Below are 26,374 nucleotides of genomic sequence, written 5' to 3'. Positions count from 1 at the left end.
AGAGATTCAGCTTAACTTTTCAGACAGCAGCTCCAGATCGGATCTGGATGATCCCAAGCTAATGTGTTCATATCACCTCGAGGCCTCTTAGGTTTGCAAGTTCATTTGGCAGGCATTTGTGCTGTGCCACTGTAACTCCAAAGCGCAGGTGCTGCGCACCAGAGGGGGCTGGACGGCTGTCTCCGTGCTGCTGGCATGGCAGGGATCCGGAGCGTGGGAGACTGTCAGCTTCAGCACAGCACACTGCTCTGCTTCTCCTTCATCTCTGCTATGTGGATTAACCAACTTTATCCCCCCGCTTTCTACGCCTTCCCTTTTGATATTTCACAGTATTTCACAGATGGTGATAAAATAAAGTGTAGAAGTGGGTTTAATTCTTTCCTAAAGAATTCTAAGAATTTCTAAGCTCCTAAAAACAGTTGGAGCAGCCGTGCTGCACGCTGAAGCCTGGAAGGCTGCTGCTGCTCAGCTCTGCCGAGTCTCCTCAGTGCCTGAATACATGCTTTGTATTCAGCCTTCAGTACAGAGGGATGACAGCGAGGGGAGGCAGCGGCGGACAAGTGTGTGTCACCTCCAGGAGGCAAGGAGGCCGCTTCTGCCACAGAGGGCTAGCAGCACTAACAATGTGTGGCTGTACGCAGCCTTCAGAGGCTTGGGCTGGAATCATCAGAGGTTGGGAGAAGCTGTGAAATGCTGCAGCTTCCAGTGGACATTGAGAATTTTTAACCTTTTTTCTTTCCTGTGTTGGTAGAGAGCAGTGAAAACTGAGCTGAGTGGGGTTGATGGGAAGGCTAACTAAAGTGTTGAAAGTGCTTCAGTGCCCCAGTCCCTAGCATTCCAGCTCTTTCCAATGAAACAATTATAAGAAACCTGCAAGCCTGATCAAAGATTATGGGTACATGCTTAACAGTAGAATATTTTCTTCTTTGTACTGATGTCCAGTCCTGAGACTGATGTTATAATAAATTTAGAAAATGATCGTTTCCTTGCAGCAAGCTCAAAACTGATACAAAACACTAAAATACTGAAGAGCATTACAATTTAATACAAGAAAAAAAAAGTTCCTAGAGAATAATCAGATAACTGCTTACTGAACAGCTTCCCATACACTGGAAAGTAATAACCAAAGGTTACCAAAGGCTTAAGGGCTCCTACTGCACTTTGGTTTCATAGCATCTCTGCTATGAGTCCAATAGGACATCAGCAGGTAGTGCCATGTCCTGACAGAGCTAACCTTCTTAAGCCAGGACCAAGAAATTATTTTTCCAAGCCAACATCTGCCTAGGCTTTCAGAACCATCAGCTGGATTGCATGCTGGCGTAGACTGGTGCAATTCTCTTGGCCCTGGCAGAGCCCTGGAGTCTATTTACATGTGAGAGAACATGTTCTTCAACTCGTCCTTCAAAGACAGTCCTGGCAAGAAAATCCCCAAGTCTGGAAGTAGCTTTTAATGTCCAGTGGTATTGTCCACCAGAGCAGTGATCAAGTGGGATTTTATTTATTACAGCATGTGCAGGTCTACACTTTTTTGATAATGTAATCTTATGAATGAATTTTGGGAAGAGGAAGGAAATAATCCTTTCAAAAGCCATGTAACAAGCATAAAATAATTGTACTGGTAAAATATTGTTTTTCTTTATTCTCCTCCTCTGTTTTTTCTTTAGATTTCTTCGAGTACATCCCATTCAGGTCCTTCTGATTTAACAAAGCAGTGTGGAACATCAGCATTATTTCAGCTGGCAGAGGTAGTATTAAAACACTGGTGACTAATTACCACAGGTGCAGTGGGGTGGAGAAGTTAATGATATTGATAGCCCAAGACTGGAAGGCAGTATGTTGCTACAGTTATAATTACACTGTTGCTTATAGAAGCCTAAATTATCTTGGCTTGGGTGCTGTAAATTAAGATTTCTCCAGACTAGCCATCAATTTGGAGGCCTCTAAGCATCCATGCTGCAGCTGATGAGAAGTACCTAGTCCCTTGTGGCAAAGGGGTTATCCAATCTCCATTTGAATTGTTTCAATTAATTCTTTTAGGGACTGGGGTTTTGACTGGTTTGGTTTGGTCTGGTTGGGGGGGGGGGGGGGGGAGTACATTGGGGGCAGGGAGGAACTGACGTGAAGGGCTCGATTAGTCTGTTCAGATTACATCGCCGTTACAAATACCCGTTAAAGGGCATTAGCCACTTTTTTTTCTCCTTTTGTGCGTACTGTTTATTGAACTGGGGAAAAAACAGGTCAATAACTTCTATAGAAACTCTGTTACAATGATTCTCTCAGCAGCTACTCTTTCTGGGAACAGTTGAAGCTAATGGCCTTTTATGGAAATGTATTTATTTTGTTTGTAAGCCTTTTTCAAGCTTCCCAATCTTAAAGGCTGTGATTTCCAAGTTTATTTAGAGCTCACAAAACAAAAAAAAAAACACCTTTTTTTTGTAGCCATACCCATAGCCTTCTGCACTATTGGCTGCTGCAGAAGAAGCAAAGGTATAAAGAGGTTAAAAAACATGGGCAGGTTGTGACGGTGGGGGCATTTAATTGACAAAATATTATTCTTGTTCAATGAATTACATTTTTAAGATTGATCTTTAGCTTTTGGAAATCACAGGCTGTGTTTATGTTGCAATGCATTAAAAAAGTCACAGTAAAAAAGTACCTTTGTGCCAGAGCCCACCTCAGCATAGTTACACAATTCCCCCACTGCATAATTCACTCTGCTTCCTTACAGCCACTGTGCTGCGAAAGCTCCAGTGTTTCCAATGATCAGCCTAGCTTGACCTTCTTCTATCCCATGTAGAAGGAATTTCAGAAGTTTATTTCAGATCAGAAACTTATTTTGGACTTCAATCATTGCTTTTGTACTCGTATATTGGTGTAAGAGATCTCTTTAGTTTGTAAGAAAAAATACCTTGCCAATTTGAGAAATAGAAAATTGACCTAAAGAGAACCCAACTGATCTGCAGTGTACATCCATCCTGACCATATGGCCCATGGGCTGAGCTGCAGGGTAAGCTCCTGATGCCTGGTTCAAAGCAAGCCTCTTCCCAGCTGGTTTCAGTCCAGGTAGCTGTTCGGTTGATGGTTGTTTTAAAAACAAAATAGCACTTGGAGTTCAGCTTAGGAGGTTTTAAGAGGGAGAGCAAGAAGAAGAAAACATGCCTTCCCAAGGCAACTGCTTGTTGCTGTGAAGTACTGCTACCACCTCTAGCAGTGTCAGTATGGCTTGCAAGGGATCCAAAACCGAGTGGATCTTCCAGGTCATTGCTGAAGGAACATGGCAGTTTGAGGACCTTGCTGTAGCTCTTCTTCTGAACATTGCTGTTCCTCAGACAGAATGAGCATTTTGGTTTCCATTAATGTTATCTCCAGGAGGAGATAACCATGGCAACTACTGCTGCTTTGCAGTTCCTTGCAGAACAAGACTGTGGCATAAGAAGAAAGATTTGGAAGGCTTTTTTACTATCTCCCAAATCATTTTGCACATTGAAGTAAAGAAAAATAATCTTGATTGCTGCGATTTGATCAACTTTTTTTTTTCTCCCCCTTCAGGGCCTTTTGGAAAATGGAGGAAAGAATTGTATATGGGGATATTTGGGAACTGGGAGTATGGATTTGAGATTTCATGTAGGTTGTGATACAATATAGTGAGAGATACTGTGTTTTTCCATTGCAGTTAGGGTATTCTGAAAATAAAACCAGCACTGGGTTTCCCACATGTATAAAAGGCACTTCAAGGATCATGGAAACACCAATTAGATCAGTTGGAGTATTTTTCTATTAGAGTGGTAGAATCCATCGGCCTTATTCTAGCACTTAGCCATAATTACATTTCATCAGTTTCATTAGGACTTCAGGATTTTTTCAGTATGGTTCTTTAAAATAGTTTGCTTTCATAAATTAGGATCCCAGAGAGACTGCATGTATAGCGTTCTTCCTGTTAATATAAGTAACGTTAACAGTTGATGTTTGTTTCATGGTGACTATTTTTAACTCATTTTAGATGTGCCTTGCTTCAGAAGGGGTGAAAGTGAAAGAACCTGGGAAAACAAAAGTGGAAGCATCAGAAGATGTGGCGAGGGAAGTTCCAGATGAAATGGAAGCAGAAGAACTGGAGAAAACAACAATAAAAGACTCCTGTAAAGGAAAAACAGAACAATCAGAGACAGGGAAAATACAAAACTGGGATGAGACAAAAGCTGAGGAATCAGAAACTGCAAAATGCAGAGATTTTACTAGTCTCGTAATGGAGAGTAGTCCTTTTGAGAGAAATGATAACACAAAGGATCACATGTGCCGTTCTCCAGAGCTTTCAATGGTTGACATGAGCATCTTTGGGCTAAGCAAGCCAGAAAAGATAAAGAAGAAAAAGAAAAAGAATAAGTTGGACCGGCACACAAATGAAAAATCCACCCCCAAGAAGCCTTGTAAAAAGAGGCAGTCCTCTGAGTCGGACATTGAAAGTGTAATGTACACAATTGAAGCTGTTGCAAAAGGGGACTGGGGTGCTGAGAGACTTGCGGAAACTCCCCGCAAAAAAGCCCGCCCTGCCTCAAATGTGAAGGGAAGCATGTTGGATACAAAATCACCAAAGAAAAAAGTGAAATCGAAAGAGAAGAAAACATCGAAGGAGAAACCCACGGAGCCCACCAAAGAATCAAAGCCTCCTGATTTCCTTAATATTACAGCCAACAAGGAAGTACCCTGTGAGGCTTCTGATAACATTAAAGTGGAACCACTGACCCCCACAGAGGAGGTGGTACCCCAAAGCTTACCAGAACAGGTCAAAACTGAGGACAGTGACTGTGTTAAAAAGATAGAAACTTGTGGCTCCAGGAAATCGGAGAGATCTTGCAAAGGTGCTCTTTATAAAACTCTGGTGTCAGAGGGCATGCTCACGTCTCTGCGTGCTAACGTGGACAGAGGTGGGTGACTTTGACTGTTTCATTTACAGCACGAACTGCAAAAGGCTGCCTGGAGTGGGAGGAAGAGCAAAAGTTCATGTTTAAGCTCAAGTTCAAGCAGTGCATGATGGGGTTGTCAGATCACCTGAAATAGTGGGGACGGGTTCTGGGGTCCAGGGCAGGTCTCTGAGTTCTGCAGTCTGTGTTCCTACTTACCTGGAGAACTCTTAACTTTTCCCTTTGTGTCATTACCTGAGATTTAGCTTTTTGACTGAAGACTAGGTTGGTTGATTGTTGACCTGCTGATAAATGTTTCCACGACTTGTTGCATGTAACCCTGAACAATTAGTTTTTCTATGTAAACAGCTTTTGGGTTTGTAGGATGGAGAACTATGATCACAAGAGGCAGATGTCTGACACTTTCCCTTAGGTCATTCATTGCTTGGCAGGGGGGTTGGACTAGATGATCTTCAGAGGTTCATTCCAACCTTGGCGATTCTGTAATCAGTTTTGCTGTTAGTGGTGAGCAAGAACCCTTTACCTTGTAGAAGGATAAATTTTAGATTAAAATTTCTGGAAGCTTTCAGTGAGATATATTGAAATATATTTTTCCAATTAGTAGATTTAAATGAGTAATCAGTCAAAATGGAAAAGAAAAAGATGTTTATAATTCAGGTAAGTTTATTACTGTGAATCTACTCATCTCTTTCTCCTGCTTGACAGCTGAAGAGATCTTGACTTTGGAGGTAGTGTATATGTGTATATATGTATAAGGGGAAAAAAACAGTTGCCAACAAGATTATTATCCATTTAAAAAAAAAAAAGTTTGATCTTAAAGGTGTTACAAAACAATCTTTAAGTTGCTGAGTGGGTATGCAAGTTCCTTCTGAGCCCACTTTGTTTTGGCACAGTTTTCTAAAGATGAGAAAAAATTTTCTGCCTTCATCCCAGGAAAAAGAAGCTCAGGAAAAGGCAACTCCTCAGATCATGAAGGATGCTGGAATGAAGAAAACTGGGCTTTTTCCCAAAGCGGGACAAGTGGGAACAAAAAACTGAAGAAGACTAAGCCAAAGGAAGAGTTTGTTTTCGGGTAAGTTGCTACATAACACTGTTCAAAGTTTTAGCTAGGTCAGCCTAGTAACTTAAGAGCAAATCTTCCCGATTGCAGCTAGTGAACTGAAACCCCAACATCCAACACTCAAATGTTTTAAACTACATAAACACATTTAGGCAGAATTCCTGTAAACTGCAAAACCTGTTTGGCTGAGTAAGACTCTAGTCTCATGTTGGTTATATACTGAAGTAATTCCTCTGAGATCTTTCCTGGTTTACAATACTGTAAACAAATTTGAATGGCATTATTTGCACACTTCTTTAAATATATATTTTTTTAAAATCACAATATTTAGCTGCTCAAGAGATGGTGAAGAGGTTTAATTATATTTTTGTATTTTCAGCATACTTTGCAAACAATATTTAAAGTTCTGTGTAGGTGTTCAATCATCATAAACAGACTAGAAAGAATAGATCCCTTCGCCTATTTGAAGAGAGTGCTGACAGGAAAAGTAAACAACATACTTATATTTGCAAATAATTATGATAAATACTCAATTTTTCTATTGTTGAGGCAAGATATTTAAACTGTTCATATATACAATAAAGAAATTAAACATATCAGAAGAATAATGAATACAAATGCATTAACATTTAGCAAGGCTGCACAGAATTGCTCTTCTAGTACGAGTAACAATTTTTGTCAGAATACTAACAGATTTATTTAACTGCAGGCATAGCTGTTAAATCTGCTTTGCCATTCATACTTGCAAGTTTTGAAGACTTCCAATTATCTGAATTAAGAGGGTGAAAATGAACAACAAAAGAGTAGATTTTCCACATCATGGTTACAATTTTAATGTTTCTTTTCTGCAGGCCTTTTTCATACACTTATTATCTGGTCTATATGAAATTTAGCTGCAGCTCACTTTACAGCAAAGATATTACATTAATGAAAATCTTCAAGAGTTCATTTGTTTGGAATAGTTGATAAAAACCATTGGCACAATTCTTATATTTTTATTGTACTTTATATAAGAAAGTACATTATTTGGAAATACCTTAAATTTCAGTTGAAAAATTTGAAAATGTTAGATCACCTCATGGCAAGAAAACCAAATGCATCTCCGAGCCAAAAAAATGTATTTTTATATGATTTATTCAAAGTCACTAGGAAAATTGTGTTAATATTTCATTCGTTTGACAAATACTGCTCTACCATCGTTATCTGGCTGGATGGGGAAAATACATATTAGTGAATGTTGCTTCCTGATTCAGCCATGCCATTAATGAATATTGTTTAGTGAACTCTGTAAAGCAGAAGCAGTTATGTGTGGAGCCAAAGTGCTGGAGAAGGTATCTGTTATCCTTGTTCTTTGCACTACCTGATCTTCTGTCTGACTGGAAGAGCCAGTTTTAGTTTTACCCACTGCTCTGAACTCTTTTTGCTCCCTTCATCATCACCTTTCAGCATTAGGGCTTCTGTCTGTCTGCTGGATTCCTCACTGCTGTTGGAGCTGCTCCTTTCTCCCATTACTTCTGTGTCCCCTTACCTTCTCCATTGGTAGCTGCCCTCGCTTTCCCTGGTGGTCCATGCCAGGTGTGCTTTGCCTGTGTACAGCCACACTCCTGCTGAGCAGAGATAAAACGAAGTATCAGTCTGTGTACCAAAGCTTTCAGAAAGCAATTGTATGGAAGTGCTGTTTCAAGAAACAAGGAAGTCATCTTTCTTGTGACATTTCCAAATGTAGAGTGTTTTCATGGCCACCCCTTCCAACAGTCATGCCAACATCTGTCCAGTTCTAGTTTTCCATAGCAATCAGAATTTGAGATGAGTAGAAAATGTCATTGTTCCCCTCTCATGGGGAGTTCTACTTATAATCTGCCTAGCAGTGCAAATTGTCTTTTATTAAAACGCACTTGCGATACTATGATCCTGCCTGGTTGCAGAAGTTCTCTGAAAAGTCATGCTTACGCAAGATAGCACAGTCATCACAGCCAGGAAGGCCGTGTCATACCATCCAGTTCAAGTGCTTCGTTTTCATCTGGCAATTACGAATAATACCACATCTGTGGACTTCTTGAGTGGTAGGTAAAGCTTATTACACTCATTTCAGCTGGGCTGACCTATGAGGAATGTTGGGTTTCCTGAAGCCATGAGCTAGCTGTGTTTTTCATCTCACAACAAACAAAATAGGAAGGAAGTATAATCCCCCAGAAGAAATACAAATTGCCATTCTGAAGCGCCAGGTTTAACTTTTTTTTCCTTTCCACAGAAGATTGGATGGCTTGCCATTTTTGTTAGCTTTGTTGGACAGTTTGACATTTTTGCTGTAGTTTAAATTATCACCTCCATTCTGGTGTAATGTGATTTTTATGTGAAATTAATGTATTGGTTTGTTTACTTATTGGTTTTATTGTCTTTTCTCATCCTCCTCATGGAACAGACAAATCTGCTTTATGAATCTGTGCAGCTAATTTTTTTACATTAGTTGCATATATTAAAACTTAATTTCTCCAGAGTTGCAAATTCAGGAAATGGATTGTACATTCTCATCCCAAATTTGGATTATGTATAATAGTTTGACATTTACAGTGTGCATGTGCGCATATCTCTTTCCCCCTATGTAAGTAGATGCGTGTGTATGCACACAAAATACAATCCTCCAGAAATGGAGTTACATTTAATTTGATTGGTTTTGTTTCCCCTTTAGCTTAGCAAAGTTGGAAGAAGAATTTGAAAAGAAATTCAACAGCCTCCCTCAATACAGTCCTATTACCTTTGACAGGAAATGCTCATCTGTTCCAAGGAAAAAGAGAAAGGTTGGAAGCGGCTCATCTGAACAACCAAAATCCAACAAAGGTAAGTAACTGTGTTCAGTACGTTCTTCATCAATAACAATGCTACAACAAGCTCTGGAATTTATACTTTCTCACCTTACCGTTATACATGTGAAAAGTCTGAAGTAAAATGTTTTTCTAGCACTGAAGCTAGTTGGTTCTCACCTGGATTAGTTTTCAGGCCGTACTCTTGGCTTCTGCGTTTCATGCTGAGTAGAGTAGAATTGCTTGGAGCTTGTATGTGAAATAATTTCCTCATAGCAAGCAAACCTAACAAACAAAAAAGGGGGGGTGGGGGGGAAGGGAATATTTGTGAGGTAAAATTTGACAAGTTTTCCCAGGGGAAACTGGCAGGGGAGAAAAATGGCAGATCATCAAAAAGTTACTTTGACATTTTTCAAAGCACAGTTTTATGTGCTTTTTTTTTTCATTTAAATGTAATTTTAGGCTTTACTAATAAGATACCAAAAATGTCTGAATGAACTGGATATTTTTCCTCAAAATTTCAAACTTACAATGGAAAGTTAGACTGAAAATGTTCTGAGATGATAAATATGGTTAGAGGACAGGAAAACTAGTTCTATGCTCAGCTCTATTGCTGAGGGTCATAGAGGGAGAATAACTCATGACACATTTGATTGTTTTATATACAGACAGCCTGTGTCACAGGAGTGGTAGAGAAGTAAGTATACGCTAGAGAAAATGCTTTTAGGCTGTGGCATCACAAAATGAAGGAATGACATACCAATAATTCTACAAGACAAAAGGATGCTCAGAAGAATGCTCATTACGCACAGTTTACAATGTGAAGCTGGTTTCCTGTTCGGCTACTATGGTAGTATCATGGGCTGGCTGATTTTCAAATCCAGTACGTGTATTTTAGCCAGGCAACCCTGGATTAGATCTATGCCTTTTGAATGCTTCACAAATAATTACAATAGAATATGCAGGATTGAGCAGCTGTTCTTTCCTAGTGCATGCCAATTTTAGTATTGATTTTTGTATTTATATAATTAGATATGGAACAGTCAGACTCCTGCAAATTTAGAATGGTGCTGGTACAAAGTGAGTTCTGTCTCTTCCATTTTTATGGTATATATTTTACAGAACTTCTTTAACGAGCATGAGTGAACTTTTTTTTAACAGTATATTAATACAATGGTTTATTACACAACATCTTTTGGGTGCAACATGGCAATTGAAGTTGTAATAGCAGCTGTGTGGATTTCTCACTACAGTTTTTACCTGTTCAGATGTCTGTATGTCTTTTAAAAAAAATTGCAGGTCCTAATCTGTTTGGGAATTGCATGATAATGCTACCCCAGCCAGGTAGCCTAGAACTAGATTCTGCTTTTGGCTAAGTTCCTAAGTACAAGTTCATTTTGATCCCTGTTTCCATCACTATTAAAAAGGTTTGGAATATTTTCGGCCATATCTCAAGGGAAGGTCAGAAACATAACTGCAGGCAGGTCACAAGCCTGATATAAGTAGTTTTGGCACAGCCCTGCGGAGAAGGCCATGGAGCGTTTGCCTGTAGCTGGCAAATGGGGCTCTTTAAACCAAGCCAGCTGACTTTGTACCAAAGCAGATGGCCAACAGTCACATGAACTTTTCCGCCAAGTGAGCTGTGGGGTTGTAACAAGCAGCCCTGGAGGCAGGAATAACTCATGGTGACACTGCTGTTTTTGCAGTGAACATCTAACCATAGCCCTGAACTAAATGTAGACTGAGATAGTGATATCTGTTCTTAATTCCAATGAATGTTGAATTCACAAAAGCTAGCTGGGCGAGCTGGCAGCTCGCATCAGTCATTCCAGCTCCCTGGAGAGTGAGGCTCAGCTCTCAAGAGCTAACTGAGAAACTTTCCAACATACCTTTTTTTTTTTTTTTTCCCTTTTGGAAAAGAAAAATTGCTAAAAATATAAACATTCCGTGGCAGTAGGTTGATTTTGTTTTCTGCCAGATTTTTTTTAGGATTCTTAAAATTAGGATGCAAGCTGTGTATTTGAAACAACCTGAACCAAACTGCACACAACCAAGCTTACTAGCTTAATAGGGGAAACTGTTCCAGTAGAGCCAAATACTCATTACGCTGAATCCCCAAATTAATTTCTAGTGTACTGACAGGCCGTTCAGCCTAGTCATGCTGTTGGTTTGCCTGCAAATCCTGAGTCCACAGACAGTGAGAAAACACTAACCTCCAACAGTGTTATGAATACAGGTCCATAAGCTGGGCTTCTGCAAGTGTTGCAGAAAATGAAACACGGGAAACAGGCAGTTTTATGCAAAATAATAGACTGCTTTGGAATGGTTCTAGGTTTTTTATTATGTTTACACCGTTAGAATTCAGCAGAAGCAAAAGTGGCGTTTTTTTCTTGCAGCATGATGAGCACGTACTGTGAAGAGGCAGTACAGTCCTGTGGGTGTGACTCTGTCTTGGGATGTAGGAGACCTTAACCTTGCTCTGCTGTGCTCTGCGTTATCCTTCTGTGTGGAGCTGTCTCTGCTGCTTTGCTCTTTCTTGGAGTGTCTCTGGCTTGTAAGGTCATTAGACGAGGCATCCATTACAAATGGTGCCTACTAGTGGCTGGGGCCCCAAATGTGCCTTGTTTCCAAACAATACGTAATGATCATGAGGGGTAGGTTTAGTAAACACTCTAAAATCATGCCCTGCTTTTCCTGGATGAGCATGTGCAGAATCATAAACTTCCCGTGCATTTTCAATCCTCAGATAATTACTTTCTGCAGTCTTCAGATCAGTGCTTACTAAATTGCAACTAAAGGCTGAAAAGTAGATTGGAGCGCTACACACTAAAACCCCCAGAGGATGCTAGGTGATTAAAAATAGAGAAATGTTTGGGATTTTTGTTTTGTTTGGGGGTGGGTTGTTTCTTTTCTAACTAATCCTGTACGCCTTAAAACAAAAAACACGTTATACCCTGCCTGACAAGGACTTACCTTACTTTGGAGTAAATGTTGCCGGATTGATTTTCTGTCGTATGTCATTAAACTATACCTACATGGGGCTAAATAAGATGATGGGCCTGATCTGGTACCTGACACAAACAGACAGGATTGTCAGGGCATTTTCTTACTGCAAAGTGGAAACCAGTGAATCAGTGTCGACTGAATCCTTCCATTGTGCTTGCCATGCCCAGTCCTTGCTTCAGACAGTTCTTTTAACATAAAAACACCTGAAGAACCCTGTAACATAACTCTTTCAAGTCCATACGCAAGGCAAACTTTGAATTTTCTTAAATGAGAGGCAATTTTTTTCCAAGTTTTCCAGATTGTCCAAATTCTGCTCTCATTGAGCTTAATAGGGATCTTTCTTCAGTGGGAGTAGACCTGAACAAGTCAGAACCCTTCTGGAAATCCCACCCCAAGCATACCGGGAGCATGCACATACAATAGCAATGTAAGAAAATGGCTGAAAAATACAGCTATAATGAATCTGTGCAGATGGCCTGCTCCAACATTTGCTGGAGCTGTGACTGATTTTATTTTTCTTCTTTCCAATGGCATATGTGCCAAAACATCCCACCACACGAGTCATCAGTCTGCAGTGAGTCACTAATTCGCTTATATGCAAAAATGAGCAGCAGGCATAGTCATTATTTCTGTGGTGTGCTGTGAAGAAATGCTCACTTACACACTAAACACTTTGCTAAAGCTCTCGTTTTGGGAAGGTCAGGAGAAGTCTGCATAGTGTACTTTTATTCAAGAAAGGGATTGGCTGCAAATTTTTATTTTTTTCTGTGGCATCTAGGACTAGAAATAAAGCATCAGCTTAAAAATAATCCTCCTTTGTGGCATTCCTCTCAGCCTTAGCTTGGGTTTTTTGGCTTAGTTCTAAGCATTAGGATGTCTGGAGATGGCATGCCATAATGTTTCACGGATCACAACCTAAAAATACAGTGCCGTCCTCCTGAGAGACTTAGAAACATGGAGAGTTTGGCAAACTCCAGCTCTTCTGGGAGCTGTGGAGCTTATAGGGTCCTGCCAACCCAATGGTCTCACAGGACAAGGCAAGGATTTTAGTAGGAGGCCAGCCCCAAGCTGAGGGAATGAGCTGAGCCTGTGGTAGAAGTGAGGTGAGCTTCAGCACCTCTGTAGGGTCTTTCTTTCCTCATGTCAAATCAGTGCCAGAGCCTTCTGGGAGGCATGTGTGTTCATCCTGGTTGTCTTATGACAGTGCTGAAATGTTCTCTGTTTGGTCTGGCCATGTACAATAAAGGACTCTGGGGGAGTAGGGGGAGCACATGCCCAGAATCATGGAGGAAATGCAATTATGGTTAGTTATGCATGGCCAGTTCATTTTCTTGCCCGCTGCTTCCCTAAACAGCTGCTGCTGTCCACGCTGATATTCCCAGAAGGAAATTCCTGGTGCTGTCAGGGAGTACAGTGAGCCACTGGAGCCAGGGATTAGCAGGTGGTTAACTCACGTGGCAGCTGCTGTAAAACTAGGAAAAGAAGAATGAAGTAGAATATTTTCAGTTGAGGAAGATCAGCAGGAGAACAGGACTTACTCTACACTTAAGGTGGCAGTATAGCAATAGCAAGTAAACTTACAGGAATAAAAGCAATTCTCAGCTTTCTGTAGGAAGTCACTCCTAGGATCCACTGCCTAACAGCAAGCCTCATAGGTTGGGTAGGTCTTTCTGTCATGGATATTCTCTGGATTGAATGTTGAAAAGTGGTGTTCGTTTGAAATCTCTGAATATTTGACTGCTGTCCTTGTGAAACAGGTGTAGCACAGCCAGCAAGCAGTTGTGTAAGCTCTTGCGTGAGCTGTTATGCCTGAACCATGCCCCTGGGGCACCTGCTCTTGGAGAGTGAAAAAGGATATTTGATCTTAGGAATGGCCCATTGTTCGGCCTTTCCTACTGGAATTAAGTACGTGTGCCCATGTCCTCTCAGGTCCGGACTATATTTTGCCTCCTCCATTAATTTGGTTGATTTTTATTGGAAGAAAAACTCTGTTTTTTATACCTGAATATGCCCTGCAAAGGTCCCATGATTGGCACTTCATTTGTTCATGCCTTACTTTAAAGGAAGGATTGGATAGGGACATTTTCAAAGAAGAACCAAATAGTCTATTCAGTAATTGCTAGATAACTTGTGTGTGTAAATATGAGAGTGATCATAATTTGTCTTTTTACAGAGGACGTTGAGCATATTATCTAGCTGACTCCAAGTAGTTCAGGCAGGGAGTGTGAAGTAAGTTTTTCATGGAGTTACAAGTCAAATTCTCAGGTCTAAGTATGACACGTTGACATACGTAACTATTAACTCATCTTCTCTTTCACTGCATTCATGGCCAAAGGGTATAGGAAGTAACTACGAGCACTGTCGCACAAGAATAAAGGGTAAAAGGGTAGGGTAGTAGAAATTTCCTTGTAAGAAGGTGGCTTCTCTTTTCACTCCACTGAAGTCAATGTCTTTCCATTTGAGAACAGAATTTTACATGCAAGTAGCATGTGCTATGAACCATCTAGCATCTGCTACATGGTGCAGATAAAAGCTTATCAAAAATGTTCCTTGAATGGTAGAAGAAAAGTTTAAGACACAGTTTTCCTTATTCATGCAACAACTGTCATCTTTTGGGGAGTTTTTAATCTCATTTATTCTGCTCAGTTGCTGGCAGTCACTGATAGTTTGTGGAATTGATTTAATCAATTTGCAGGTTGAGCTATAGAAGTGGAGACTTCTATGATACCGTATAAAATGTTGCTTATTCCAAGCACCTACAAACCATTAATTTGCTAATCCAAAAAAGTAAAAGGAGAAAAAAAAAACAGTAGAAATGTCCTGAGTCACCTATTGCATATCTCTGCCTCTGTGTTCTGGTGGAACTGTTTTGGAAAGACTTGTCTCTGCTGATGTGAATTAAGTGACCTTAGTCTTCAGGAAGGCCCAGGTTTTTTTACTTATGCTTTCCTTCAACCTGCCTGAGGTTTTTCATGACTTATGTTGCATTCTTGTTGTATTGGCACCATACTGCTTATCCAACTCTGTGGTACTCTGGAACCTACTATAAAATTTGTAGAAAGACACTTGAATTAGTTTGAGTGAATGTAGCCTATTCTGTTGAACTTTATAAGTATTTTCTCTACAAGTTCTAGCACAGTTATTAAAATTCAAGCTGATGTTGCCTAAGATGGTGTCTAGCCTGGATTGTTGTTGTTTGGTTTTTTTTGTTTGTTTTTTTTTCCTTTGGTTTGTTGTTTGACATCTGGATTTTTTGTGATATTATTCCCCTCTCCCCAAATTTTGATTTCTTTAGTAGTTTTTTTTTAAAAAAAAAAAGGCATCAGTGAGCCACAAAGCCAAATACACAAAATCTTAGGATTTCTCTGCCTGTTCCTGTCTGGATTTTACTTTTCTCTGTTTGTTTTTCAGTATTATTCAAACAGAACCTAATTTCTATGAATGACGTTCTCCTAAAGCTAGATTCTTCTTGCATGTACTACAGATTTTTCTCCTTCGTTCCCCACATACAGAGCTGGTTAGTGATCGAAAACTGCAGATGCATGATGTGAACTTACATTGATCGCATGTTACTACACGTTTACAGTTGTCTCAGTAGCCAGTGTGTGTCTGGCTTCTCCTAAGAGTAAGGGTGAGTGGAGGAGGTCAGTGTGGTGGATGGTGTGCAGTTCCTGCTACAGTGCAGCTGGGAAGGATGCCCTCTCGTTAGGCTGTGAACCGTCCTGGCATCTGCAGCGCATCTCCTTTCTGTTTGGGCAGGTCTGTTCTGAGCTAGCCTGAAGAGGTGCTTACCTGCTATATCTTTGGAAATAAGATTTTAACATGCAGTTTGTTTCTGAAAAGTAACTGCCTAAAAGTGGCTTTGCAGTGTAGAAATAATGCGTCTGTTATTTCTTTGCTGCTGTATCTCTGTTTACTCCATTAGTGCGTCAAGGGATTGCTTCCTAATGGCTTCTGCTGGTGGCATGCTTTGTCTGCTGTCCTTTAAAATGCCTACTGACTACTACTAGTAAAGACTCTACTATCAAAGTAGGAATGGTACCATCACCTGGGTACACTCTCACCTTACTCTCCTGGGAGCTTTTACTTCAGCACTTACTGTAAACTTATTTCTGGTCACCAAAAAGGCAAACCTAACTCTTGCGTCCTCTGGGGGGTTGACCCTGGCAGGTAGGTTAGTCCCCACCCAGTCAGTCACTCACTCCCCTGACAGTGGGATGAGGGAGAGAACCAGAAGGGTGAAAGTGAGGACAAAAACACTTGTGGGTTAAGATAAAGGCAGTTTAATAAGTAACAGGATAAAAAAGAGAAACAAGTGATGCAACAGTAATCACCACCAACAAACCCATGCCTAGCTAGGCCCTGAGCAATGGCTACTTTGGAAACCCACCCCTGGTTTTACTGCTGAGCGTGACATCGTATGGTATGAAATATCTCCTTAGCCTGGTGGGGTCAGCTGTTGCGGCCCTGTCCCCTGACACCTCTTGTGCCCCCTTGACAGGGCACTCCTCCCTCTGGGGAGGCAGATTGAGAAACAGAAGGCCTTGACACTGTGCAAGCAGTGCTCAGCAACAACTAAAACACCAGTGCGTTATTGACACTGTTCTGGTCACCTGTTTCAAACACAGCACCATACAAGCTGCTGCAAAGAAAGCTAACTCCATCCCACTACACATCCGAAAGGGAGCGTGTCTTTAAACAAACAAACAAAACTCTTGTTTTATTGTATGGCTGAGCTTTCTGAAGGTCATCGTTCCACAAAATACTTTGGGACACTTTTGCATAGAGAGGTGGTGGGTTGAATTACAGCCTGCTTAGATAGAAAGCCTCCAGAGAGCAGAATGGGTGTTAGTTTTTGTGCTTCACCATGAAATGGCATTCTGTATTAGTGGAAGGGGAGGTTTTATAGTACATGCTGTGACTGTTGTGCTCTTTTTAAAACTGCTGATTAAAAGTATGTATTATTAATGTTGTCTGTAGGTTCATTCCAGTCTCAGAAAAAGAACTTATTCCACAAAATTGTCAGCAAATATAAGCACAAAAAGGAGAAGCTTAATGTTCCGGACACAGGTACTGGTGAATTACTTAGTTAAGGTTTTGGTCCGCCTGCTCTCTGAAATCAGTCTCGGGTGATGCTTCTAGGCAGAGGCTACCTGACTCTCTAGTCTTTGACTGCTTTGGTCCCTTATTTCCCTGTCTGCTTTGACTCCATTGGCTCCTGGCTCCAGTTGATCATACTACCTTACTCAAGTACAATGCTGTTTTACTGTTATTTGGTATCGCCCTTGATTACAGTTTCCCTGCTCCAGACTCTGTGCAGCAGAGCTGACAAAGCAAGGGTAGTTCTGCAGTTGGCCCTGAACTTTATCTGCCACTGCTTGTAGCTCTCTAGTCCTTTGGTTGCTCTTATCTCCATCCCTTCCCTATCAGAGACCGTACTGTTTACCCCTTGGCCATATTTATTTATGTCTCTAGCTGCTCTCCCTCTGATTTCCATCTGTCTGGAGCTCTGCAGACTGTGGCTGGTCAGAACATGAGAGCTGGTTTCTGCACCGGTTCTCAGGAGTACGCCTGCCATCCTTGAACCAACCCTCCCTCTGTAGAAATCTTAACCAGCTGCCTGTTTGCCTCCAATTGAAGATAATATCTACAGGGTTTTCTTGTTTTAAGTTCTGCCTCAGATCTGCTCTGCCCTCTACACTGCTGGTAGTTCTCTGAAGTCTTTTTCTTGTTACAGCATTCTGGTCCTGCATACCCATACACTCACAAGTCCCAGGGTTGTTTTCAAGTGTACAGTATGTACAGGATTACAACTTAGCCTGTTTTCCTGGGCCTTTTTTTTCTCCTTCCCACCCCCTAGTCATCTTCTCCATGCTATCCAAATCATCCACAATGGAGTTCTCTCCTACATCATCCCTGAGATATAGCAGAGCCTCTCTGGTTGTTCTTACTTAGGTAGCTCCATGAATTTCTTCCTTTTTTTCCCATCCATGTCTGTCTCTTTTTAAGATAGTAAACTGACAATCTGTATCTCCAGTTCCCCCGGCTATCTTTATGCTCAATCCTTTTCCCTAAGGCTTGATCACGTCATTTCTTCTCCTTTCCTGATGCTGTGTTTTGTATCCTCTGTGGTACACTTGCACTGTTTTTCCTCATAGGCTCTGTCAGCTGTGCTGCATTCAACAATGCAAATATTTTTAAGTTACTTATTCTTTTTCGTTGGTTTTGTAAAACAAACGTGTTGCGAGAGTTGCTCATGAGAAGTAACTATCGTGCTTCCACACCAGAGTGAAAAAAGACATCATACATTAACATAGTTCTTACTGGGTGCCATTCAGAATCTTGTGTGGCTGAATTATTAATAGACCACGGAGAGAAATTAATATGAATAAATAATGAATAAATAAATAAAAATTAAAAAACAGTGTTTAAATTCTCCTATAGGAAAAGAAACAGCATTTAAGACAAGATTGAGTAAAAAATATTTGTATTTTAAAATCTGTAGATACAACATGAAGCTAAGCAAAATGATTAGAAAAAACAAACCTAAAAGAAACCAGCCTGTTTTGATATAAAGTGAAGCATTCAGTATGATCAAAGATTCAAGCCTCACAAGTGTTGAATACCCTGGCCTTATTCCAACAAAACAGAGGCATGTCCTTGGAAGTTAAGCATGTGAATAATGTCATAGCGTCTAAACATTAAAGATGTCTGTGCATTTGCTGGAGTAGGGCCAGTGTGCTGAGTTCATCCCAAGGCTGAAACAAAGGCATGAGAAGCTTGAACCTACCAGTCTTACACAGCCCACGTGGAAATCATCAAAGGAAAGACACTGGATGTATACGTTGGAGGGGGACTGTGTTTTCTCAGAGTGAAAATCTGGGGTCTTGCCTGCTGTAAGCATACGGTGTGGTGACACAAAGTGGAGTGGTTATCAGCCAAGTGCAGTGGGGGTATGGCTTCGGCATATGGCAAACAGCCTCACCTAACATCGTAGTTTCATCAGTTCCAATGCAGTGTGGCCCTAAAATATTTGAATCCACTATCCCATGTTCTGCAGCACTCAAGCTGAGAATACCAGCATGTTCATTTAAATTAAAACATACAAGGATTAGTGAATCAAATACTAAAATGAAAATTCCTCCTTCTTTCTGGGGTTAGTTTATACTTGCGATGAATCACAAGTGTATATGTAAGGTTTTTATGGGGTTGATTTTTCTGGAGGAAGGAGAGGCTTGGGTATTCTGATAGCTGGAGGGAAGACACTTGGAAGGGTTGCTGTCAGCAGGGGTCATGCTAGATTCATCCTTTTACAGCTGGAGAAATGTGAGTATGTGTGTACAGACCTGTGAAAGTGTGTGTGTTTTGAATGAGCACTTCTGTCTTACAGACAACAAATGCACTAAAGGCACATTTTGAAATGGCTGGATCATGTTATCCAGGCTTCTCTGCTTCGGGTATCTGAGTGAATTCTGACTTCATGTAAGCGCATTGTATGCAGCACCACCAGTGCAAATCACTGTATTATGAGTTTACAGATGCTTACAGAAATATACCACATAAAATACCAGTGGATGTGCCACAACACCTGCTCCTATCTGCCTTCTTGTCAGGGGATGTCACTGTTTGTTAGCCCCACTCCTTGCTACGGTTCATTATGCCTTCCTACCCCATGAGTGGTATTGCAGCAGCAACCTGTTGTCAGAAGAACTGCATCTTCCACCAGGGTGTAGGTCAGTTTGCTGTTGTTTCCTAAGCACTGGTGAAGAGAATGCTACTTGAAGCTTTGCTCCCTACCTTGCTAGGCTTCCCCTTTTTAGCTTAATGAAGATGATTAAACCATTACAGCCTACCTTCCTTTCTTCATACTGGCATGCTTGGACCCACAAGAACATTTATTTTCCACTAGACGTGGTTAAACTGCAACTCCTGTTACAGTTGGGCATTGTTGAAGAAATTGTTTTAAATTCGTCTGGTATCTTCCTGATGTTCAGTCTAAAAAGCTTGTCCTCTTCTGTGGTTTGCTGAATGACTTGAACTGACGTCATTTTTATGGTCACAAAGGCAGCTGATAGCTCTTCAGTTTTGAGTGAGACCAGTAGCTATTCACTGGGCTCTTCAATTCAGCATTTTTAACATAGACCTGCCTCTGTGATTTGAGTACAGGTTTGGCACTAGCATTTCCCAAAGGGACTTCTGTCTTACCCTACCCATCCTTGTTTAGCATAGCGTTAGGAGAGAGATGGGTTGAAGGCATTCATCAGTGTTCTTGATACTACTTCAGCTGTTTTCGCTTTGATTGCATATTATTATTAATTGCATATTATTATACTGTAGCATTAAAATTGGGATTAGCAAGAAACTTCCAATCTCCAGCTGCAAACTTTACAGAAATACTGATAGTTGACATAAATGAACAATGTCAGAGCAGAGTCAGGTTTTTTAAATCCTTGCCTTCCAGACTGCACTCTACAACCCAAGAAGAAACCAAGCATAGCTGAGGGGGCGATAAGAGGATTGCGTGTACTCTGCAAACCTGCAGAGTAGGGTAGACTGTCCGTGCTAACTTTAAACAAATCTAGCTCAGGAAACGATCTAGCACAGAGCTCTAGATGCTTTTCTTTCCAAGTCATTTTTGTGTCCATGGTATAAGTATGCTGAAAGGTCCAGCTCTTCATATCATGCTCAACTCCTCTTGTAAAAAAAAAAAACATAGAAACCATAGTAACCATAGAAATCTTTGCAGGACTGAACACTATCTGCAGGATCTCATTTAATTTCTAGGTAGCGTTTTCCTGAAAATCTACAACATTCTTGAACGTAGCACAGTGCGAAAACAGAAGGGATATGAAATGGATTAAAGATACGATTAAAGAAAAACAGAGGGAATTAAACTTATTTAGCCCTGTCCTTTCTGCACTGAAAAATAAAGGTCTGGTTTAAAGCATTCATATGGGTATACCTTTGTCAGTGGAAGCAAGGGATTGCTCTTTCTCTCAAAGGAAACAGAATGAAGAATAGGTTGGCTACTCAGTTGTTGAAGCATGGACTCCTTTCATCTCTGGAGTTTAATGCAAAGGGTCTTGTTGGTGAAGCCTTTAGTCTTGTATGATTTCCTCTGAGTTAGGTTTTATCTCTGCTTGAATAATAAACTGCAAAGAATATAATGAAATAATTTATCATCCCAATTTCCACCAGGACGGGTAGAGAAGAAAAATCCTCTTGAGGAAAGCAGTTCTTCCCTTCAACACCCCCTCTTCTTACACACAGGAAAAAAAAAAAAAAAACAGCAGACACCACCCCACTCATTCATTATTCATCCTTAATCCTTCCCTATTCAAGTTGTATGGCAGCAATGTTTCGATAAAGTGATAAAGAGCTTACTCCGGATTTAGAGGAGGAAATAATCATAGAGGACTCTCCTATGTCTGATTTCAAGGATTGAGAAACCTTAAAACATGGAAAGGGAATACACTTAACAACATTCTGAATTTGTCAGTCACCTTCTACTATTTCTTAGTGAAATGCCCAGCTATTGTGTATTCCTTCAACTTCATCTTTTACAATTTTTTAAACCATTTTATGTCTTTAATTTTTTAACTACTGCCTCTTTTATTCTACCTTTCAAGGCTTTATGTTAGCAATTTCTTGAGCCTTTTGGATGTCTACAAAACAAATTTAAAAGATAGCTGTCTGTTGTATTGACCGATCAACTTAATTTCTAGTGACCTGACATAGCTCATGATATACTACACATGTAGCTAAAAACATCCATGGGTTTCTTTCTATCAGATGTTGTTTATTGTTTAAAATCATGTCTCTAATATTTTTATTAAATGTAAAAAAGATGGCTTGCATTCCTAAAATTAAAACCATTATAAACTCAGTCAAACTAGAATTAAACAGCACTGTCAAAGTAGTATCTAATTAGAGCAAATCCCCAAATCATAATTAGCAAATACTGTTGGACTACAACGAAACCATTACATTAATACATAATCAACACTTATGAATTCCCAAATAAGAAATCTAGAGAGAAAGCTGCCCATTTAATTATACATTCCAATTAAGATTTGGTCTCAGTCAGTACAGTAAGCGTATCTGAATATCTCACTACTAACCACACTGAATTACTTGAAAGTCACATTTATAGTCATTGGTGCTTCTATTTAATTGGACTGTTATACGGCAGATCTTGTTGCGATCGCTCCTGCACTCTTTAAAAAAATTTATAACAAAGCTCTGTTCTGCAAAAGTTTAGCATATTTGGGTAAACACTGAGAAAATCTCATTGAAGCTCTGTGCTTTTTTCAAAATAAAGGTCACGCACAAATCCAACAAATCCTTTACACAAGAAGATACGAAGATGGATTTAAGAACATAAATGAATTAAGTTTTGGAACATTCCCAAATGCTTTTATACACACGCTAGATCTGATCATATTCTTATACTATAAAACATTAAAAGGAAAACAAGGTCCCACTTAAAAGAGTGAAGGGCAGCAGATAGCAAGACAAAAATGTGTTATATCTATTCTCTTCAGCCAGTCTGCATGCTCACAGCATTTAAAGAAGCTAGAAAAAGGTAAGAGTTTATAATAGCCATATCTAGCCAGTACGTAAACAGTAAACGTATACTGAAATAGGGATGAAGTCCGTGCAGATTGGTTGGCTGTTGTACATAATTTGTGAGATTTGTGCTCCTGCATGACGTGCCCAGTCTCAATACAGGAGATGGGTCTTGTTCAGTGCTTAACCCTTCTGAAACAGCAGTGGCTGGCACTCCAGCTTGAGTTTTGCATGTCATTTTTTGCTTGTCCTGCCACCCATAAAGTGAACAAATGGGTCTTAGGCATTTCTTGAAAATGGGAACAAAGAATGAAAGAAATGGTGGGGGAAGAGAAAGCTAAATGTAGACACGGTAACAGCAGTGAAAGGACTCTTAAAAAGAGAGAGACTGTAACCTGATGGGTAGTAAAGAAAATAATGAGTTGAAAGTGCTGCAGAGGAGAGAAGATGCAGGCATTAGGAAAAATTATGTAATCGTTCAGAAGGCAGTGCATCTGGGAAAAAAGCAACCTGAGGATTTGGTGAAGGTACCATGAGTACTCCCAGTTTCAAAACAGGTTAGAGAAGCCTCAAAGAAACGGCCTGGGCATTCCCTTTGTAGCCAACCCTGTCTTTCTGTAATCACAGATGATGTAGGCCTCATAATACTTTTATTACAAGAGAAAATCTATCCCACATTGAATTTGTGGACTAGTGATACCCTGTGGTATCAGCAGTATGGTTTATTAAATCACTGGAAATCACAGAATCATAGAACAGCTTGGGTTGGAAGGGACCTTACAGACCACCCAGTTCCAACTCCCCACCATGGGCAGGGACACCTCCTACCAGACCAGGTTGCCCAGGGCTTTGTCCAACCTGGCCTTGAACACCTCCAGGGATGGAGCACCCACAGCTCCTCTGGGCAGCCTGTGCCAGTGCCTCACCGCGAGTGAAGAATTTCCTCCTGTGGCAAGCAATTGATGACTGTACACTGATCTCAGACTTCAGAAATTTAAGTACTGCCTGCTTGCAGTACATTTAAGTACTGCCTGCCTGCAGTACATTGCTGCTTGGCCAATTTCTGCATGAATAAGAGTAAAATCAGTGTCTAGTCAGGTGAAAACTTGTGATTGTGTTCCACTTCAGGATGGAAAGTTGCTTTGAGGTGCCAACGCTGGTACTGTTGAAAAAGATTCAAAGTGTTCCTTTCACACTCTGACTTTATGTAAGCAGTGTTTCCATCACAGTATTTTATCCCATGTTTACTTTCCTTTATTCTCATCTTCAGATGCAATCTAGTTCAGCTTTTGTATTTGCTGCCTCTGTTGGCTTTTGTTTGTTTGTTGTTTTGTTTTTTGTTTAAGCTTTATTGTTTTATAGAAGGCAGCATTTCCTTCTGCTGCAGGGAGACAACACAGGGTAGTGACTATAGAGAGAAGTCTGAGGGTTATTCAGGAATTTCTGAATTCTGCTTGTGATTCTGGCTATGAGCTAAGATAAGCTTATGTGAGGACTGTAACCATTACTGTTCCTTAAATGCATTGTGTCCACTGGCTTCCCATTGGCATCTTCTGTTGTAGAGCGTTTTACACTGACTGATACCATGCTCCCACTGAAATGCTGCTGCCTGTCTCACAGTTTCTTTTGTAAATGTTAGAAAGTTGAACCTCCTAGGACATCTTTAGAAGCTGTTGCTACTATTCCCCTGCAAAACCCTGCAGCATCCAGATGAAATCTTGTCATGGGTTATGCTCGGAGTACCTGAGAGGGAAGGCTTAGTACATTATGTGGACACTTAAAAAACAGTAAATGAGCGTAGCCAGTAGTTGAATTATTCTACATTTAAACGTGCATTTTTGTTCTTTTTCAGCCATATTCTTAGAAGACAAAAATTTCAGTGAGCCTGCCTGGAAAAATAAAATTTCTGTATCTGCCCTAAACACTCCAGAGCCAGCAATGATGCACGAGCCTTTAGTTGGGAGCCAGAAAAGGAAAGCAAGGAAAACTAAGATCACTCATCTTGTCCGAACAGCAGATGGTCGAGTGTCACCAGCAGGAGGGACACTGGGTAAGGAAATGATAGTTTAAATTTTGTTAAAGTTGAATAGTTGGAGATGGTATGAGAGTACAACCAACTTACCAGGGAAGTATTGTTCAGCCAGCACAGACTCAGACCTGCTCAGAAAGGTCATTCAATAAAATGCAGACATCGATCAACTGGGAAATCAGTGTGTCCATTACGTCCAACCTTTTTATTTGGCTGCCCACATCTGTCTTCTCTTCCTGGATATTTCTCTCAGAACCACGAGTTGATTACGAAGAGAAATGGAAAATAATTAAGTTTCATTGTTTCTTTCTAGTCCAACGAAGAAATTATACTGCAGCTAGTTACACGACATAAAAACTAGTTCTATAATATGACAGTCAGTGCCAAAGCCCTTGCAGGAGTCCTCAGCAGTTAAGATAATCTTTCAGGACTTCTGCATCTTAAACACACACAGAGGCACAAGCTCTCTTGTCTGACCCAAAGGATCAAACTCAGCTGAATCCAAAGTCAGTAAACTGCTTCATAAACCTCAGTATGCTTCTGCCGGTAGCTTGGGTCAGAAGAGGTTGCAGCATGAATAGGATTACACTAGCAAAACTGAAGCCCTAAAGGTAAAGATGCTGTTAAAACCAGACTGGTCAGTACGTGGATGTGCTGCTGTGAACTTAAGGGCTGTCCAGACTCGCAAGCTTAACTCTCTTTTGTTTCAGAAGAGAAGCCTAAAGATCTGCCACAAAGTAGTCTTCAGAAAGCCTCAACTGCAGAAACAGATTGCAACAGTGAATGCTCCAGAAATGCAGAGACAGAAGAAAATCATAGTATTACGTCAGATATGCCAGCAGTGTCTGCGTTTTTTAGCTTAGCTGCTCTGGCAGAGGTAGCAGCAATGGAAAATGTACACAGGTATGGTTTTATGGTTTTCTTTTCTCATTGTTGCCACCGTGTTTGGAAAGCAAGCAATATGCAGTGTTTAATTTGGCCTGTTTCTTCCTCCAATGCTTTCTCTGAATGTGTGTTTTCTACCACTAGCCTCATAGTATTAACTCTTCACCTACATGACAATGTAATCTATTTCAATAGTCAGTAAAACGATCCTCCCCAGTAAGCTTGCCTCCCAGTTTTTGTATATAAACCATTTGATATGCTCCTTGAGATCCTAATGATGAACAGTTTCTAATTTTCAGACACCATTTGTCAGATAACAGTGGACTTAAGTAGTTATTGCATGCTGATTTGTACGTCTCTGTGGCCTAAGACTGCTGAGAGAATTTCATATAACTTCAGCAGAAGTTCTTATTCTGAACTTGACTGAATGAAGCTAACTCATTATTTTTACTCTTCTGCTTTGCTGTGTAGGAGGCAAAGCAGCTGCAGCATGTCCTCAGGGCAGAACAGTTCTGGGTGATGGAACAGCATGTTTCTTTGGGCTGGTCCTCTCGGTGTAGGAGCTAGGCCATCTGCACAGATAGGATGGAGAATGCACAGGTTCCTTAGGCCCGTTGGGTCAATTCAGATGTTCAGATCCTGCGTTCTAGACCTGTGATGGGAGGAAACAAATGACGGCAAGTCCTCTATGGCTCTTAATTACCTGGTGTCGTTCTTTGGTGCTCCACTGTGTTGGAGATGATGCCCCATCCTTTTCTAGAGTGGAAAGTCAGTGAGGAAATCCTGGGCCACTTTGAAAGCATCACAGCCTCTGCAAATGGCATGTGACAGATTGCTGGCTACCTAAGAAACTCCACAAGTTTTCTCTCTGTTTCTCCCAGTTTTGCAAAACATCTTTCTGCTATTAACACAGCAAAAGTATGAACTCATTTCTGTCTTCTTCTGTGGTTAGAAGGCACAAAGTGAGCCTTGGGGAAGGGACTTCTGTTATCACTTGCAGCACTGTGGTTTCATTGATTTCCAGTGATGGTATGACAAGAATTGCACAAGAATGGCAGGATTTGCTTAGTTAGGCTTTTGTCTTGTTTGTACTTCTAAAAAGTTT

General features: G+C 40.6%; 1 protein-coding gene across 1 annotated transcript in view; it reads left to right on the top strand.

The window, feature by feature from the left end:
* Nucleotides 1–26,374, top strand: part of BBX (BBX high mobility group box domain containing) — a 132,356-nt gene that overhangs the window by 101,414 nt on the left and 4,568 nt on the right. Inside the window, 7 exon segments of the mRNA XM_040569161.1 lie at nt 1,665–1,745; nt 4,001–4,922; nt 5,853–5,991; nt 8,669–8,817; nt 16,767–16,856; nt 24,208–24,405; nt 25,095–25,287. Coding sequence (XP_040425095.1) covers nt 1,665–1,745; nt 4,001–4,922; nt 5,853–5,991; nt 8,669–8,817; nt 16,767–16,856; nt 24,208–24,405; nt 25,095–25,287 — 1,772 coding nt within the window.

The sequence above is a fragment of the Cygnus olor genome, chromosome 1, assembly GCF_009769625.2.
Source record: "Cygnus olor isolate bCygOlo1 chromosome 1, bCygOlo1.pri.v2, whole genome shotgun sequence".
NCBI lineage: Eukaryota > Metazoa > Chordata > Aves > Anseriformes > Anatidae > Cygnus > Cygnus olor.
Note: the sequence above shows the minus strand (reverse complement) of the source record. Positions and strands in the feature narration are given on the sequence as shown.